General features: G+C 40.0%; 1 protein-coding gene across 1 annotated transcript; it reads right to left on the bottom strand.

Moving 5' to 3' along the window:
• Positions 1-854: 854 nt before the first annotated feature.
• On the bottom strand, positions 855-12,848 carry mlycd (malonyl-CoA decarboxylase). The gene is made up of 5 exons (XM_053319026.1): positions 12,292-12,848; positions 7,083-7,195; positions 6,839-6,995; positions 6,279-6,437; positions 855-2,014 (listed from the first exon to the last, which is right to left on the bottom strand). Exons 1-5 carry the CDS (start codon positions 12,835-12,837, stop codon positions 1,469-1,471), a joined length of 1,521 nt encoding a protein of 506 aa, XP_053175001.1. The 5' UTR covers positions 12,838-12,848; the 3' UTR covers positions 855-1,468.
• Between the last annotated feature and the right edge of the window lie 4,246 nt (positions 12,849-17,094).

Below are 17,094 nucleotides of genomic sequence, written 5' to 3'. Positions count from 1 at the left end.
TTGGGGGTCTATAAGGATTAACTTGCTTTAGGAGTGAGCCTCATGTGGTCATTCAAGGAGCTGCAGATGTTGGCTTCATTTTTTCAGTCCCAGAGGTTGCAGCTTACTCAGAACAAGCCCTATCTGCCAGCAGCAGGTGAGGAATATGTCATTGCTGTTTCCATGGCAACCCATACCACAGTATGCATCCTTCTCCATAGTGTGACGGCATGACAGTGTCGCTCTTTTTCCCCGTGTCACCACGCACATCTGTGCATGGAGACGTATGTGTCTCTTATTGTTGCCAATATCTCCAGAGACGCTCACACCGTCTCTCAAGGGCATCCTTTAAACAACTGTCCTTTTTTATGCTTCTTTATTCTCCTCCCCCCCTTTTCTTCACAACTGAACACCATCAATCTAGCCATTTACTTTAACTTTATTTCTCACTCCATTAGTTTCTAGGACACAGAGCGGCACAGGGAGAGAAAAGCGGGAGGGGGGGCACACAGAGAGAGAAAGACAGGGAGTGTGACAAAAATGAAAAGAAAGTTTGGCTCCTTGGAGAGATAAAATGTAATTTCACAGTCAACTTGCTGTGATATATTATTTCACAACAATGGGGTGTGGGCTGATATGAGCCCTGCTTGGCACCTGTACAGAGCAGTTAGAACATCAACGATGGCTCTCTGGAGAGGTTAGTGGTGTGTGTGTGTGTGTGTGTGTGTGTGTGTGTGTGTGTGTGTGTGTGTGTGTGGGCAAAATTATCTTAAAATCACCTGAATGAAAGTACCAGAAGGGTCCAGTCAACTGGGTCTGAGTTAGCACAGTCAACTGCAAAATGTAATCATGAAACATGGCAAAAAATGTTTTGTTTAGAGTTATTTAATATGAAATAATATTTCCAGTCTGTGATTTCATGCCTTTGTGTATTGAGCTTTAGTGGGAATAGGCGGTGTAACAACAGCAGGTGTGATAAACCTGACCCAAGAAGAAAAAAAAAGGCAACATCCAATATTCCCCCGACATCTTTGCAGTGAGAAAATTCAGCCAAATGAAAGAATCTAAACATCATTTATTCCAGTAGCTGCACTCCCTCGTAGCTCCTGCTCCACCATTACACACACTGTTATCCAGGAACATGGTAAGGCATTGATAGATGCCTTGTGCTTCATTAGCCACAGTCTCTCCGTCTGTGAAGCACTTATACAATATCAAACAGCCTCAGCCAGAAACCCAATGAGGCAAAAAAAACCCTAACTATGCACTACATACAGCAGAAGGGATGAATTCAAAAACAAGATCAGTCCATTCAGTGGTGCTTGCAAAGCTGTCACTTTTTTTCTTCTTTTAAATTAGATGGCACGTCGAATATTTACGACAAATCAACAAAACAAAAGTTCCCCAGTCATTATATTATTTAAGTGCAATCAAACTTTCAGACCAGTGGATCAAAAGGTGTATTTATGAGTGTATCCTCATTTGTTTCTCAAAGTTTGCTGTTCTTCTGAAATTGGGACACGAACCCCAGCACTTGCTCTGTTGCCGTGATAACCTTATTCTGCAGGTAAAGCGCGCTGTTTGTAGACGTCTCATTCAGGAAGTAGCGATAGTTCACCATGATGCCACAGGAGTTCGCCACACCCCTGGGGCTAGTGTCAGCGTTCCAGTTCAGCCGCCACATGGTGGCGCCGTTCTGCAGGTGGAAGTTGGCCACCGGGTTGAGAGCGTAGCCTCGCCTCTTTTCCCCGTAGAGGTACCAGGCGCAGAGCCGCATCAAGACGGGTTCCAGGACGCTGGACAGACGCTCGGAGCGCGTCCAGTCACTGGTGCTGATTAGCTTGCGGAGGGCGTCTACGGCTGGTGTCCCCGGCTCTGAGTCGGTGGCCTGCTCCACCTCCCTCCATTCCTGCTCTGAGAGAAGGTCGGAGCCACGGCCCTCCTTCCTGTACTGGCTGAGGAGACCTTGGAGCCAGGAGGAGAAGCCTGGAATGGGTGACAAGCTGGAGAACTGGGCCATGTGAGGAAACTCGCTCTGCAGAGATGGAAGGTAAAGAAAAACACATTTTTTTATATGTTCAACTCAACTCAGGGGAAACGCTATAAAAAGATAGAGAATCATCTGCATGCATGGAGAGATGGTTCAGCACAGAATTGCCTGCCTTAACCAGGTGGAAGAGAAGATGAAAACAAAAAACAAAACAAAAAAAACTAGGGAAGGGGTTGGTATGAGAAAACAAGGTATGGGTATGAGGAAAACAGATGAAAGGAAGCAGATATTTGTGCCCCACTAGAAAGCAAAGGGCTCCATTTGTGACAGTGAAAATAAGGGAGATGAACACTCAACCTCAATATCAAAACACAAAACTGAATTTTCTTGTGTGTACTCAGGCACACACTCCACAGACATAGACGGCATTATATATCAACTCCATTGCTTCACGATCCTGCCCTGCTGATGAAGATGGATGTGCTCTCTCTCTCTCTCTCTCTCTCTCTCTCTCCTCTCTCTCTCTCTCTCTCTCTCTCTCTCTCTCTCTCTCTCTCTCTCTCTCCTCTCTCTCTCTCTCTCTCTCTCTCTCTCTCTCTCTCTCTCTCTCTCTCTCTCTCTCTCTCTCTCTCTCTCTCTCTCTCTCTCTCTCTCTCTCTCTCTCTCTCTCTCTCTCTCTCTCTCTCTCCCACCCCCCCACCCCCCGAGTATCTGTCTCGTCTAGACCACACACACACACACACCCCCAAGCCACTGACCCATCTCATAAGTTTACTTCCAGCCCAGCACACGCTGTCCTTTAGCCCAAAATACCCCCTCGCCTTCTCCGCCCATCTTTGCGTTCCAGCATCTGGGTTGATAACTGAAAGGAGTGAAAGGCTGCAGATGAAAGTAGAAGTGTCAGACAACCCCTGGAGGGACACACTGCTGTCTGTCTACCTCTCTGCCACATTGTTTTCCTTTCTTCCTCCCTGATTTTTTTTTCTTTTTTAACCTTCCCTTCACTTCAAAATCAGTCCTTCACGCTTTCTATGTCTTGCTGGGTCTCGCCCCTTGTGTTTGTTCTCACTTTACTGTACCATCTCACCTTCTTCATCCCAACCTCCTCTTTTTTTTTTTTACGACTATAGGTCGAGAGTGGGCAGTGATGACAAAGGCAGAGGGTGGTGGAAAAATGGATAAGCGCGGTAGGGAAGGTAAAAAAGAAACAGGAAAAGAAAAGATGTGCTGCAGAGGTGTGCCAGGTTCTGATCGACAAAGACAAGCTTCGCCTTAAATCATGACTGTGGCCTTTTTCTTTTCCATTCTGTCATCTGTCCCTCTGTAACTACACTGCTCCTCTCTTCACCTCTGTCAGAAAGCCGGGGCCTCTTCAGAATACAAGCATGTGTTGTGGTTTTGTGTCGCCCCCAAGGGTAAAGCCTGGCACTTACATTGTCAGGGTCAGGGGTTCCGATGCCTACTAGAGTCATAAGAAATGTATGAAGTTGTGGAGTGCTTTGGATAAAAGTGTCCAGAAAAAGGAGGAAATGTCACACAGAAGGCACTTTACACCGCTCTACAAAGCCAAAATGCAGTGTGACTACAGTATTTGATGAAAAGTGAATGAAGAATATGAATTATTGGTATGTAAAGTTTGGTAATCTGCTCTTGAGGCCGTAGTTGCACTTAACTGTACTGCCAACCACAAAGAGTCGTCGACTCCTTATACAGCTAAAGGAAGAGCGCTGTAACAATTGAAAAGTCAGGAACTGCATTAACCATCAGTGGTTTTCATCTTTAGTGTAGGAATAAAAAGTTGGAGTATCAATAAAAACATGAACTTCAACGTCATTCAAAGCTTCTGCTCCACTGGAGAGACAGAAAATAGTACTGCAATGTTCCTCAGCTAAGTCCAATTAGATTTTTTTATTTATTCATTGTCACATTTTCCATGTGGTTTTCCATCGTTTGAGGTTTGACCAGCTCTTAATTACCACATCTCGTTGTCTTCTGCAATAGTTTTCTGGCACTGAATTGGAGAATCTACCAGCTGTTTATCTTGAGGTGCCTCAACTCCTTAATGTTTAAAGTAATAGATGTAAAATTGTAATTAATCAACATTTTCTTTTGATGCTTTCTGGAATTTCTGGTTAACATTTGTGCTACATTTGGATGGAAACTTGTTGCTTGATGCTAAAAGCTGCTATCTCAGCCTTTCAGGGAATTTGGTGTGGTTAAAATACCTTGAAATCAAATATTTGAATGTATTTAATTGCAGATTCCTTTATTTTAGAGCTGTTCTGAAGACATGTTGGTTGTTTTTTATGTTCTAATTGTTTCAGGTCTCCTACTGTCACTCCTGAATTTGTTGTCTTCTGATTTGTAAAAGCAGGACATGAAGCTGTGTTCTGTTTTTAATATTTGGGAACTTTTTAGTGAATGAAACTCGCCTATGCTGAGTGCAACATGGAGCTTTTAGGGGTGTGGATTATGCTAATGAAAACACCTCCTCATAAACAGGTGACAATCATATGGCTGAAACAAGGAATATATGACAAGTTTCCCAATATGGGATTTTCTTATTTTCCTCATTCCAAGAACAAATATAAGAGAAAAATAAGAAAACCTTCATGCATGAGGCTCAATACTTGCTGAGCTCACTAAACTCTTTGTTACCATTAAGTAAAAAGTTTGCGGCAATCCTGTTGTATGAATAACTACAGTGGAAGTAGCTTAAAGCTCTGATTTTATGAAGATACACTATAAAGAGCAATTTCCCAGCTGTTGGGTAGAGTGGCTTTTGATGTTCCTTTCAGTGTTCCAATCATTTAACAAGTGCTAGCTGGAGTGGGCCGACATGAAGGGCTCTTCTGCGCTTATTAAGGGGGATGGATGAGATTTCATTACTGCCTGTTTAGTGACTACTGCTCTGTTTATGTGTGTATGCATTAATGTGTGTATAAGGAAGTGCTAAAACAAGTGGGAGATGAATGCGTCTGCGCTGGGACTAAAAGAAAAACTTTTGAAAAGCAATAAAATCAATCAAAAATCTTGCCTGTCACAGCTATATTTCTAGTGTGAGCACCGCTTTGCCAGCTGGGCTGCACCTGAGGGCTACCGTAGCTTTTTGATGGAACTTAGCATGCGAGTCATACAGAGTCATACAGAGTGAAATATTTTGTTCACTTCTTGATACTACACCACAGAGGAGGAGCTGAGAAGCTCTGCTGGAGCTAGCAGCTGTGAGAGTGTGTGTGTGTGTGTGTGTGTGTGTGTGTGTGTGTGTGTGTGTGTGTGTGTGTGTGTGTGTGTGTGTGTGTGTGTCATGTACGCTGTCGTGATAAACTGTTATTTTCCTATGCTTAGATAACTGATGTTTACATAACCTTGCCTCTTGTCTGCCAAGTTATTATTCTATTTTATGGGAAATCTAATAGAATAGATTCAAATAAATCTTTTATATCAGTATTTATTGAAATTTGCAAAACTCAAAATGCTGAACTCCTAATTTTGGCAATTAAATCTCACATAGTATAACAAATATAGTGTAGTATCACAGAAAAACTGTGTCACATCATTGTATATGATGACTGAATGACTGGATTTTAATCATTGTTACATGTTCAGATACAATGATGATTTCCTAAATTATTATATAAATAGAAAAACAATATGCAATTTATGTAAAAGTATTTTAAATGACGTAGGGTAAGCATGACTTTTATGCTGTATTACTATAAATATGAGATAATGAAATCTAGAGTTTGACTTTGTCATACAGTAAATTCTACATTAATACAAGTAAAGATATGTTTCTGCTTCTACTTTACTGCATCAGTTCACTTTTTCTGTTCTGTATCTACTATAAAGTTTAAATATTTCAGCAAGATACATAAGGACATAACATTAAACCACAATTAACACTACTGTAGCGCTTAATAAGTTGCAAATGTAATCAAAAGGAAAGAAATTACATTTCATTTTCTAGCTTCTTTTTCCAAATTAATTAGCAATTGGGCTACACTGCTGCTCGCCTACACAATGATGCTAAAATAAGGAGAAACGCTCCTATGTTATTGTTATAATAATATGTGTGGTTTTCAGGTAGCTGTAGTCTGAGGACAGTTTCAGGAGGTGAATTTAGGTAGTCAGTTAGTATTTTGCATTGAACCTGATGATTTCTCCATCTCCTGCGATGAATATTCAAGAACTAAAATAAAAGGAAACCGTCTTTAACTTTGATCAGTTTGTTTCTAGGCTGCCACATTTATTCCCAGTTACCAAAGGCTACACTTTACGCTACACTCTGCATCCCTCCTGTACCCACCTGCAGTTCTCGCACCACCTTCTTGATAAGGTAGTTGCCCAGCTCCACACCTTGAAGGCCAGCCTGGGTGGAGGAGATGGAATAGAAGATGGCTGAGTTGACTTTATTCACATCCTCCTCGGAGGATGGTGAAGGGGTGGCGATCTCACGGACGATACTCTAAGAGAAAAAAACGAATGTTTCTTGAGTGACGACGACAGATTCTGTATCACCCATCTGGATAAAAGCCTAGTGTCCTTAGCTGGATAGCTCCAGTCAAGGCAGGGGTATCAATATAAATGAGCATTAGAACTATCGGAGGGCTACTGTGCAAATCATTACACAATTTCCAACCATGAAATATTCTAAAAACCAGCTCTTCCTCACTGTAAAGCAAAGGAAGTCAGCACTGTGGAGGTTGCTCCCAGAAGAATATGCAGTTTCTCAAGGTCTCATGAACTGTTTTTAACAGGGCAGTAGCTCATTTGTCACCCGAGAGGAGGAGTAGAACAATAAATCCCAGATGTTTAACTATCCTCCAAGGTGCGTTAAAGTGAGACGAAACGTTACAGCAGGCTTACCTGAATGTTATCGGCGATGTCTTCAGTGAGGGCCACGTGTAGCACTACCAGGGGCTCTCCTGGCATGGCAGCATGAGTGAAGGCATAGCAACGACGGTACGGTCCCACCCTACGCTTCAGATCAGTCCAGTTCCTCACAGGGTGGACAGCTTCATACCTGGCAAGAAGACTTTTTAGTTAGCATTTCAGTTTTCATACTCGGAAGAGAGATGATGATAACGTAGAAAGAGGAAGAGGCTCTTACTGGCTGATCTTCTGCAGGATCTCACAGGGGGACTGCCAGGTGATTCGCTCCAGGCGGAGAAGACCAACAGAGAACCACTCAGACAGCAAGCTCTTCAGTGTGCCGTTCAGGTCCTGGGAGAGAAAATGGTAAGAGTTACAGTACAAATTAACATTCACATCCACCTGATAATCAAGAAAAATCACCACTTTTGTTTTCTTTGTGGAGATCCACTCCACTATTAGAAAACAGTTCAGGAGTTGAAGTATGTATTGTATATGAAAAGAAGAAGACCCTGCTGATATGCAGATAAACACATTCGGATGATGAATGGGAGAAAGAATGTCAAGGTATTCACTACACAAGTTCACGGAGCAATGTCAATTCACTGTTGCTATGGAGGAATCTTTTAAAAAAAATATCTTCTAAAGAAGAAAACACCATAAAAATATACTCTTGAAATTGCTGCTTTTATTTGGCCAATAAAATAAGTGGAAAAACACATTCTTCACAACCTCATGACCTCTTTTACTGAAAGAATTCTCTAAATCTGTCATATTGACTGACAGCAGACTTGCTTAAGTTTTTCTGTAGACGATGAACAATTCCTCACCTGCCCCATATCATAGGTGTATAGTCCCCATGGGTGTCTGTATGCCGTTTGAATGTTTTCATATTATGAGTAATGATTTGTCTGAGCTCGCGATGGGTGTAGAGGAGGCACTTCAATAAACAACTTGCCATTTCAAAGCAGGCCTGTCCTCCTGCAAAGGTCAGACTTCATTTAAAGCAAATCTCTCGCAAACACACAAACAGAACACACACGGCGCAGGCACACAAACACACACACACACACACACACACACACAAATACAGCCTTATATTGGCTGGTTCCATAGGATGACTTCACTGCGGGTTTACTTTAATGCCGTCTTGTCAGTCATAATAATAGCTAATACAAACAAGCTCAAATACAAGCGCGGTATAAAGGCCACTGGCTAAAATTCTGTATGAGCAACTATCAGAATCCAATACACACAAAATTTTAAATTCTTCCCCACATACATGCAGCCGACTCTGCATTATTCAACTCTATGGCTGAGGAGGTTTCACGCTGGAAAAATCAGTTGAGTGAGGAATAAATCAAAAGTAACCTTCAAATAAAAAAATAAAAAAATAAAAAAAAGGAAAGTTCAGCACAACTTCCATCTTTACTTCCCAATTTCTGACATATGTGTGTTTGTGTTTATGTGCATTTGGGCTCCTCAAACTGCACAAACCACCCGGAGCTAAATCTATGATGGCTGATAATCCGAGCCCCGGTATTTCTGTGGAGAACTCAGCACATCAACAACCGGCGAGAACGCGGCCACTGCCTTAGGTAGCCAATTCTCACCCACACAATAGGAAAGCCAAACTGAAATGTGTACTCCATTGACCCAGCGGAAGATGAAGTCTTTTGAAATGGAAGGGTTATAACACTCGAAGCCTCGGGTAAGGAGAAAAGACGGTGGAAAAAGAAGGGGAAGATGTGGGGGGGATAGAAGAAAATCCTGCACTCCATTAGAAAGAAAATGAAGCAACACTTTTTGACACTGGAGCTGTATCAAAGCATTGAGGTGCTGATGCTTTGAGCTTATACAGCCTCTACCACAAGGACCCTCTCTCCCTTGAGCTGCAGTTATATTGTGATTATATAGAGCTATGACGACTGCAGGACATGGAAGGGGGGGGCAGTCTGTCTAACTGAGGCCAAATGACCACTGACTGCCAAAGTGTTTATAGGTCAGAGTGTGCCAGTACTTTTACTCCAGTAGGCTGTATGCCAGATGTCAGCCTGGCACTGTCTATTGGGGGGAGAGAGAGGAGGTAGGAGGGGTTTGAATAGTCTCACTGATACTTTATGTAATCCCCAAGTAAGGAGGAAAATGACGTCTCAAACTTGTCTTTATGTCTTTCATTAGAGCAGGTGGGAAAGACTAAAAAAAAAGGCCTGGAGGTGGAAGGAGTGAGGAGGAACATGAAGAATCAATTACTCCACAAAAAGAAATTAATCTAGCGTCAAATTGAAAGAGTTACTCTTGCAAGAAACGCAGTAACAGCAACTTTGCAAATTCCAAACTTTCATAACAATTTTAGAAATTTAATTTTTTCCTTCTACTATTAATCTTTTTTTAAATAATCATTATTATTATTTGATTGCCACTTTTCTCTCCCCTGGTATGAACATACTATCAATACAGAGACTAAAAGCTTCATATTTACTATGACCTTTTCTCATTTTTCAGCTCAGTCAATTGCAGCAATAACAACACACAGAGATTGCTGCGTACCACCAAATTCAAGGCGGTCAGCCCTGAGTACAAGTGTGGACTCTGTAGGCAGCTTAGACCTTTTAAGCTACAAAAGGGTCCCAGTGGGGTCTGGGTTATTGAGATTAAATGCATCTACAGCACCTCTCAGCAGGAATAAAAAAGATATTGAGCAGGACTGGTGAGGCTACAGGGACATAAAAAGAACTGATCATAAAGACGACTGAAAAGCTTTCTCACTGCATCATCAATCAGTGTCCAAAGAAAGCACATACTGTGTCATTAAAAGTAAGCTTTCTCTAAGTGGGTCCTTATGCTCTCAAGTAGGATAGTTTTAGCTTTTGATGGCACACACACACACACACACACACACACACTTCAGAGTGACAACTTTACAAATCTGCACTTTGCATTTCATCTAGTTTATGTGGGAAAAGTGGACATAACATGGCAACTATATATTTGGTTTAGATTAGACCATTATATCACAGATGAGGTGTTTTTTTTAGTGTCTATCACAAAACTAAAGCATCATTCCTGATGTCAAGTTCTGATGCTTGTACTTGGTTTGGATTACCTCATCATCTAAACACAACAGGGGCTTTAGGCTCATAAACGTCTGCTGGTGGCCTTTGACACACAAACAGCCATTCACCATAACACAAGCTTAAATAAAGCCTCTGGTGGATTTATAAATGTAGTATCATACCAAATCATTATGAATCTCACTTAGAGATTCAGACAATATAAAGAACATGAGCCAGATTGATTGCAAACCTGCAATGCTCTTATTTAGCCTATTCAAAGATCAAATGGCCATGGATTGTATACATATTGTTATTGACAGTTGAATTAGCATCATATTTACAGCTGGAATGATAAGTCAATTAGACAACTGAAAGAAAATGAATCAATTCATCATCTTGAGTCATTTTTAAGAAAATACGCCACAATGATTTGGTTCCTGCTCCTTAAATTTGAATATTTTCTAGTTTATTTAGTCCTTTATGACAGTAACCTGGATGTATGGCTTGTGGACTGTTGATATTACAAAACAAGGCTTTAGGAAACATAATGACTGATATTTTTCACAATTTTCAGACATAAACAACTAATCGATTCATCAAGAAAATATTTGACTGATTCATTGATAATTAAAGTAGTTGTTAGTTGCAGCCCCCAGTAATATTGTGCTTCAGATAATTGTCACTTATGAGATCTGTTATGGTTTAAAGAAACATAAAGAATCACTTTCAAATACACTGTCTTGTATCTACAGTATGAGCAGTGTAGACAAAACACATGTGTAAACAGCTGTGCAACTCTTGATAAATACTTGATAAATCTTAATGCATATGAAAGTATGGTATATGGTGTGGTATATACTATGTATATATGGACAACTAAGTGTGGACATTGCTTGCCCTCACTGATGAGCTCTAATTCTGCATAACAAGTTACAAACAGTTATAAGTGCTTAAGCTATAGTTAAAAAAGGGACTAGTGGAACATTCATCTGCACACTGCTTTAGTTTAGGCTCCAACAAAGTACTCGAATGCGCAACCTTTAGTGCACCCTAATTATAAACTGCTCTCTTTGGCATGTTATTAAATAGAGTAAGCCTGTCAAATGACTTGATCTTTGCTCTGACTGGGTAAGCATGTATTAATATCAAAATAAATCTATGTTACATTTTCATACTTTTTATACATTAGTAAAAAGCCACTAGGCCTTTGAAACTTTGTCGAGAGGGGCGCAGTGAGTCTAAATTAAATGAGAAGGCCACAGTGTTCAGTTTGTATTACAGTGTGCATGGATTAACATGACAAATATTCCACTCTTATCTCACAGTCTACATGGAGAGTGATTCACTCCAGAGCTGAACTCTATTGAAAGTTGTAAATAAAGCTGACTGGATGTGAATTACTGAACAAGATTAGTTTTCTGAAAAATAAGTTGCCAAAAGGTGCCATGAAAAAAGGGACAAAGAGCATGGGAGTCATGTCTGTATGAAAGAAAATGTGTTTTTTTTTACCACCAGCTTTTCTTTCTAATGTTTTTTCTCTTTCAAAATATTCATTGCCTGCCTGATTTCTATTTTACTCTCTCACTTTGTTGGCTGCTTGCCTCTTCATATACAGAACATTACCAGCAATAGTGAATGGCACTCTCAGTACTGTAAGTAAGCTCTCAACTTGAACTTAATAATGTCAAGCTCGGACTTACTTATTGGAAAAAATGTCATAAACAATGAGGAAATAAATAGAGATGCACTTTAGTAACTCAGAGGGGGAGAAAGGGGAAACTGGGGTAAAGTTCATTACTCAAGCTGTGATGAAATGTGAGCCATGTGATGGGGGCAAAGCTAGGGGGTAGTTAATGCCTCTGTGTGGAGGTTAGTTGTGGTAGCAGTAACAGCCTACTTATGTTATTGAAATAATATTATACTGTCTCTCAGGGGCGATTGTAGGATCAGACCTTTAGAGGGGCTCAGCTCATAATGACAATATGACAATATGTGAATAAACAGATTTCTACAGAGAGGACACTGAGATAGGTAATGAACCCTGATGGAAAGATTGTATATTAATGACAGAACTACACAAAGTACATTAAAGCTATTCAAATAAAACCATTTGAACCTGTAGCATAAGTGTTTGTCCCATCTCTAACAGACAGGCTCACACAATATAAAGTTGTAGGCCTATAAAATATTTTTTAAGAAAAAAACAAAAAATAATAATAATGTATTTATTTATAGGGGTGCTGAGATCAAATTTAGGGAAGACATGGTCTGAAATCGCTCCTGCTGTCTCTGAATGACTATTTTAGGGCAACTCTGCTGTTGTCCCAAACGCGAACAGCACTACTTGACTCATGCGAGCACCCGTAGAAAATGTAAACAAACGCATTTTACCCTGATGTGAGGGCTATCGCTAGCTTTAGATGAGATGATTTCAAGCACGTCGGCTCGGAGATCCACCAAAAACTTCACTCCTCCTTCGACTTTGCTTATATGGTTGAGCAGCTGTTTATAACGGGGGGTCAGACTGTACCGCAGCCTGTCTTCAGCTTGCAGTATGGTCGCCAGGTCCCTCAGCTGGGTGTCCAACAACTTCCCTGCCAACTCCGACGCGCTTTTGTGATCCACCCCGAAATCATGAGACAGTTTCGTCAAGAAACCGAGTTTGTCTTCTTTGTCGAGAGTTTTGTAGAAGTGCATGAACTCCACGCTGTTGGATTCAGGAGGAGGAGGGAATTTGTCTCTGGTCTCGTATGTGGGTAAAGGTGTAACGACCCTGGACAGTATCTCCTCCATGCCCGTCACACCGCGCTGATGAGAAGTCGAGTAGCAGCGCCAGCCGCACAAGTCAGAGGCCTCCACAGCTGCTCTAATGACAGCTCGTTGTCTCCAACACCTCACACTGTTACGGAGAGCACAGATCACAGGGTGGGATATCATCGCTGGGAGGGAGGGAGGTCAGCTGTCTGTATGAACCGAGAACAGTGAGCACATAGGAGGGAATTGTTTCCGGGTATCTTAAAGAGACAGTACAGTTGTCACAGCTAGTAGGTCGGAGGTTAATGATAGTTTTTAAAGTCACCCTCCACTCAAAATTATGATTTTTATCTTGTTTCTACAGTTGGATGTTTGAGCTTCACTGTGCAGAGTAAAAACAGTTCTGATATTGATATGTCAGCTGATAATTTTATATATAAAGAATATCTATATTATCACTTTAGAATCTGTGCAATGTCAACCTGAGTATAGTATCACTCAACACCAATATTACTCTTGTACATAAAGTTGTTTTTTTTTTTTTTACTATAGTTGTTACTTTGTTCAATTGTTTGTGTACTTACTTATTATTTATTGTTCTTTATTCTTTCTATTGATATTGTTTCTATTTTTACTGTCCACTTGCTGCTGTAATAATGTAAATGTCCCCACTGTGGGAAATGGGAATAGTAAAGGAATATCTCATCTTATGTCATACTATCAACATAATCATACATTTTTTGCATTGATCCCTTAAATGCTTAATGCTTAAATGCTTGTGACAGAGATATGTATTGAAGGCATAAAATGACATCAATGCTCTGAAACTACTACACTGGGGATTTAATAATTATAGATAGTATAGCTAACTAAATCACTAAAAAAAACCTTAACATAAAAATGTACATATTATAAAACTTGATTTAAGAAATGCATTAAATGCTCCCATAAACACTGGGAATGGACTTTGCAGTGAAGTAGGAAATATCTTGAGCCCACCACATAAACTTTTTATATTTTGGAATGAGGGAGAAGGAGAAGATTTTAAGTGGTAATTCTACTTTTTTATGTGTGGAAAAACCATATGAGACACAGAAAATTGTTACAAGCAAGTATTAATACAAGTCTGGAGGGGATCTTTAACTAATTGCAGAGGCAGTGGCAACGTTGTCACAGATCTTACAGTTAAACTTGTAATCTTTCAAGTCCTCTCAGGTAATTACAGTCCACAAGAAGGAACATCAAAGGCCCTTGAAATATATTCCGGTGACACACTCATTCTTATAAAAACTCTCTTGCAGTGACTCATTGAGAAATCAGCACATTTGACTCTTGTGACCAAAGGTGTAAAGACCACCACATTGTATAACAGCCATCACCCAAGTCTATCTACTGGCAGCAGTCAATAGAATTTCCTTTGTGTAAAAACATGTCACGTTTTATACAGTTGCATTTTATACAGTTCATACTCAGAACTGTATAAAATGTCTTAGTCTGCAAGGGAAACATATATGGTGAAAATATTATGCATCTCTAAATAATCTTTGTAATAGAAAAGCACAAAAACTCTTCACAGAAGGTGTTTTGTCAGTTATTTTTTCATCATGTTTCTTTTTTACACTCTACCCGTCTCATGTTGTAATTCTACAGCTGCAGTGTATGTACAAACTCATATCTGTTATGCATATTTCATTTTGGTTAAAAAAAAGAGTCTATTCTTAATGAAAATCAAACTTTATATCATTTTTTGAATGAACTGTGCCCACCTATTCTGCTGTCAAAACACTTCAGTCATTGTGCTGTTATTTGAGACATTTCTGTAAATCTTAGTAGGAAGAGCAGGAGGTATATTCTCATTAACTGTGTCCACCCTATTCTCTAGAATGGAAGCAAAGCCTCCCACCCACAGTCTATTGAACACTATTAAACCTGATGGTTTATCTGTAATGGTAATGTTTTGTGGGAGCTACACTATCAAGTTAAATTACAGCAACCCAGCAGGATAGAAAAAAAAGGTCAAGGAGCAAACCGGATGGGTCATTTAACAGAATCAAGAGGCATTGTGCAGTACAAACACAGTTCCAATTTGCAGATTTCTATCTTCCTCCCTGAAAGAACTGTATAGTCTAAGAAAGGATTGTCCATGTCCTTGCTATTCCTTTTCTCTTTTTTATCTACCATATTTCATGGATTCCTTTTGATTTAATAGGTTTATTTGAAGATATGGTCTTGGATTTGACCTCTCAGCTGCTAATAACTTGACATTAATACTATTTTTGTGACTTCACAAATATACAGCATGTTCCTATCAACATTCTGAGATCATGAATCATCCATTTGTATGGCAGATGTCAGGCCAGAGAGGTTGTATATAAATGGTAGTACTTGTATTGTGATAAGCTTCATTGAATATTAGTTTAAGTATTAACTGACAAAGGTGATTTATCTGTCAGGCTTCTTAACATTGCTGGCAATGATGAGAACTTTCCCTCACTTCTGTAGTGGCATGAAAGCCATTACATATTTTGGAAAGATACATCCTGTACATACTCCATCCGTTGTGGTGACGCCTTAGAGCCCAACCATACATACATACATAGTCCATTTATTGCCTGTGTAAGTGGAACGTGTTTGAATGGGACTCATTAATATGTGTATGATGAATAATAATGCAAAGACAAGTAATGATGCATGTCCACATCCAGCCATCACCACGACAATTAATATATTTTTATGTCATCACTGCATAACATAAATTTGTTTCAATTGTTGTGAAGAACTGTAGGGTAACAGACTTACAGTGCAGTTACACAAACCACAGGATCATATTACAATCAAATTTAACTGGTAGGGCATAGAAGATAATTCTCATTATGCTTTTTTCCAGCATCAGACACCCTGCCGAGTAACTACTTTGGTCTGAGGTTTTGGCGTACACATGCGTTTACACCCATGATGTATAGCCGCTGTCTAATTATTTCTAGAGCCTTTTCAATCATTTTTTATTGGCCCTTTGATGGGTTAATTTCTGCCTGTGACAATACAGTAAGCTCTATTGAGAAACCTGTACTGACAACCCTCTGAAGTGCACCGTATTGTGCACATTTCATGCACATAGCTCCTTATTGCTGCTGTCCACAGTACTTTTCCATTAAGTCAAAACCTCCTCTTCTATTGGAATTCGTCATCCAAGGTAAATACATCAAGCATGACCATCGGCCCTTCTCAAGGACAAACACATTCGTAATGGAAGTGTGCATGGTGTTGTGTAACAATATGAGCTGCCTTCCTTGAGTTAGACTGATAAATTGATTTGCAGACACACTGGAAGTGTATTAACTATCAGAGGGGTTACTCAGTCATCCACTGCAAATTTGATGGTGGTGACTTGTGCAACAGAACAGTCTGTAAAAGGTGCAATGTGGCCTTTTTACTACACATTTTGTCAACTGAACTATCTGTTATGGTTTCCACAAAGCTATTGTAATAAACCTATCCCCAGTCCTTCCATTAATAGCCTACAAAAATACAAGACTATGACTCAACTATGGCTTAAGATTTTTCATTCAAATCTAGTCTCTATCTTTACATTAGTGCCCCCACCAACCCAGACTGCACATTTTCTCACTCAACATACAGTACCAGTTAAAAGTTTGGACACACCTTTCCATTCACTGCAATGAGAAAGTGTGTCCAAACTTTTGACTGGTGCTGTATATCTGCTGTAGACTTCACATGAGCACATCATGCTACCATTTCAATACAATTAATTAATTGTGCTTCTGTACCACAATATAGCTGCTGGTCAATTTCATGTATATCAAAGTTATCTAAATCATTAATATAAATTATTTGATATCCTCATAGGTAGAACAACGTTTCTATATCTATGGGATACCCCAACCAGCCGTACATGCGACGTCTAACCATGAAAAACACACCAAAACGCCATGACGGGTCACACAATTGCACAGGTCACAGATTATGTTGTAACACCACCCGACTTCCTCAACCAATCAGAATCCACATGGGAAGTGCGACCGATTAGCGTTGCTATCGTTACGCTAGCAAGAAGTTTGAAGAGATAATTCCGCGCTTACCATCAAAGGGAATTGAACCACCTGGAAAGTTTGTATTTCACAGTAACAATAAGCTAGTATTTGCAAGTGCTAAGAAGGAAGAGTGACAGTGTACATATTCACTCGCTACAGTCGTGTAAATGTGATTATTTTGTACTTGATACGCCAACGTCAAATACAAGATATTTAATATCAAAAGGCCTCCACAGTTGGTTTAACGTTGGTTACAGTTAGCTAGCTAGCGTTAATTAGCTAACGCTCTCCAGGGCGGTAAGAATGAAATATTGTGAACAGTGACGTTTGTTAGCCTGTGAATTTAGTTTGTTGTTAACCAGTCCAATTTCACTGCTCTACAAAGGTT

Source organism: Scomber japonicus, chromosome 5 (genome assembly GCF_027409825.1).
Source record: "Scomber japonicus isolate fScoJap1 chromosome 5, fScoJap1.pri, whole genome shotgun sequence".
Classification (NCBI taxonomy): Eukaryota; Metazoa; Chordata; class Actinopteri; order Scombriformes; family Scombridae; genus Scomber; species Scomber japonicus.
Note: the sequence above shows the minus strand (reverse complement) of the source record. Positions and strands in the feature narration are given on the sequence as shown.

Bases quoted from the DNA above. Each gene is read 5' to 3' on its own strand.
- mlycd (XM_053319026.1), bottom strand. From the start codon at position 12,837: ATGATATCCCACCCTGTGATCTGTGCTCTCCGTAACAGTGTGAGGTGT. The intron at 6,438-6,838 runs GTAAGCCTGCTG...TTTTTCTCTTAG, and splicing joins ACATCGCCGATAACATTCAG to AGTATCGTCCGTGAGATCGC. The intron at 2,015-6,278 runs GTGGGTACAGGA...CCATCTCTGCAG, and splicing joins AGGTGGTGCGAGAACTGCAG to AGCGAGTTTCCTCACATGGC.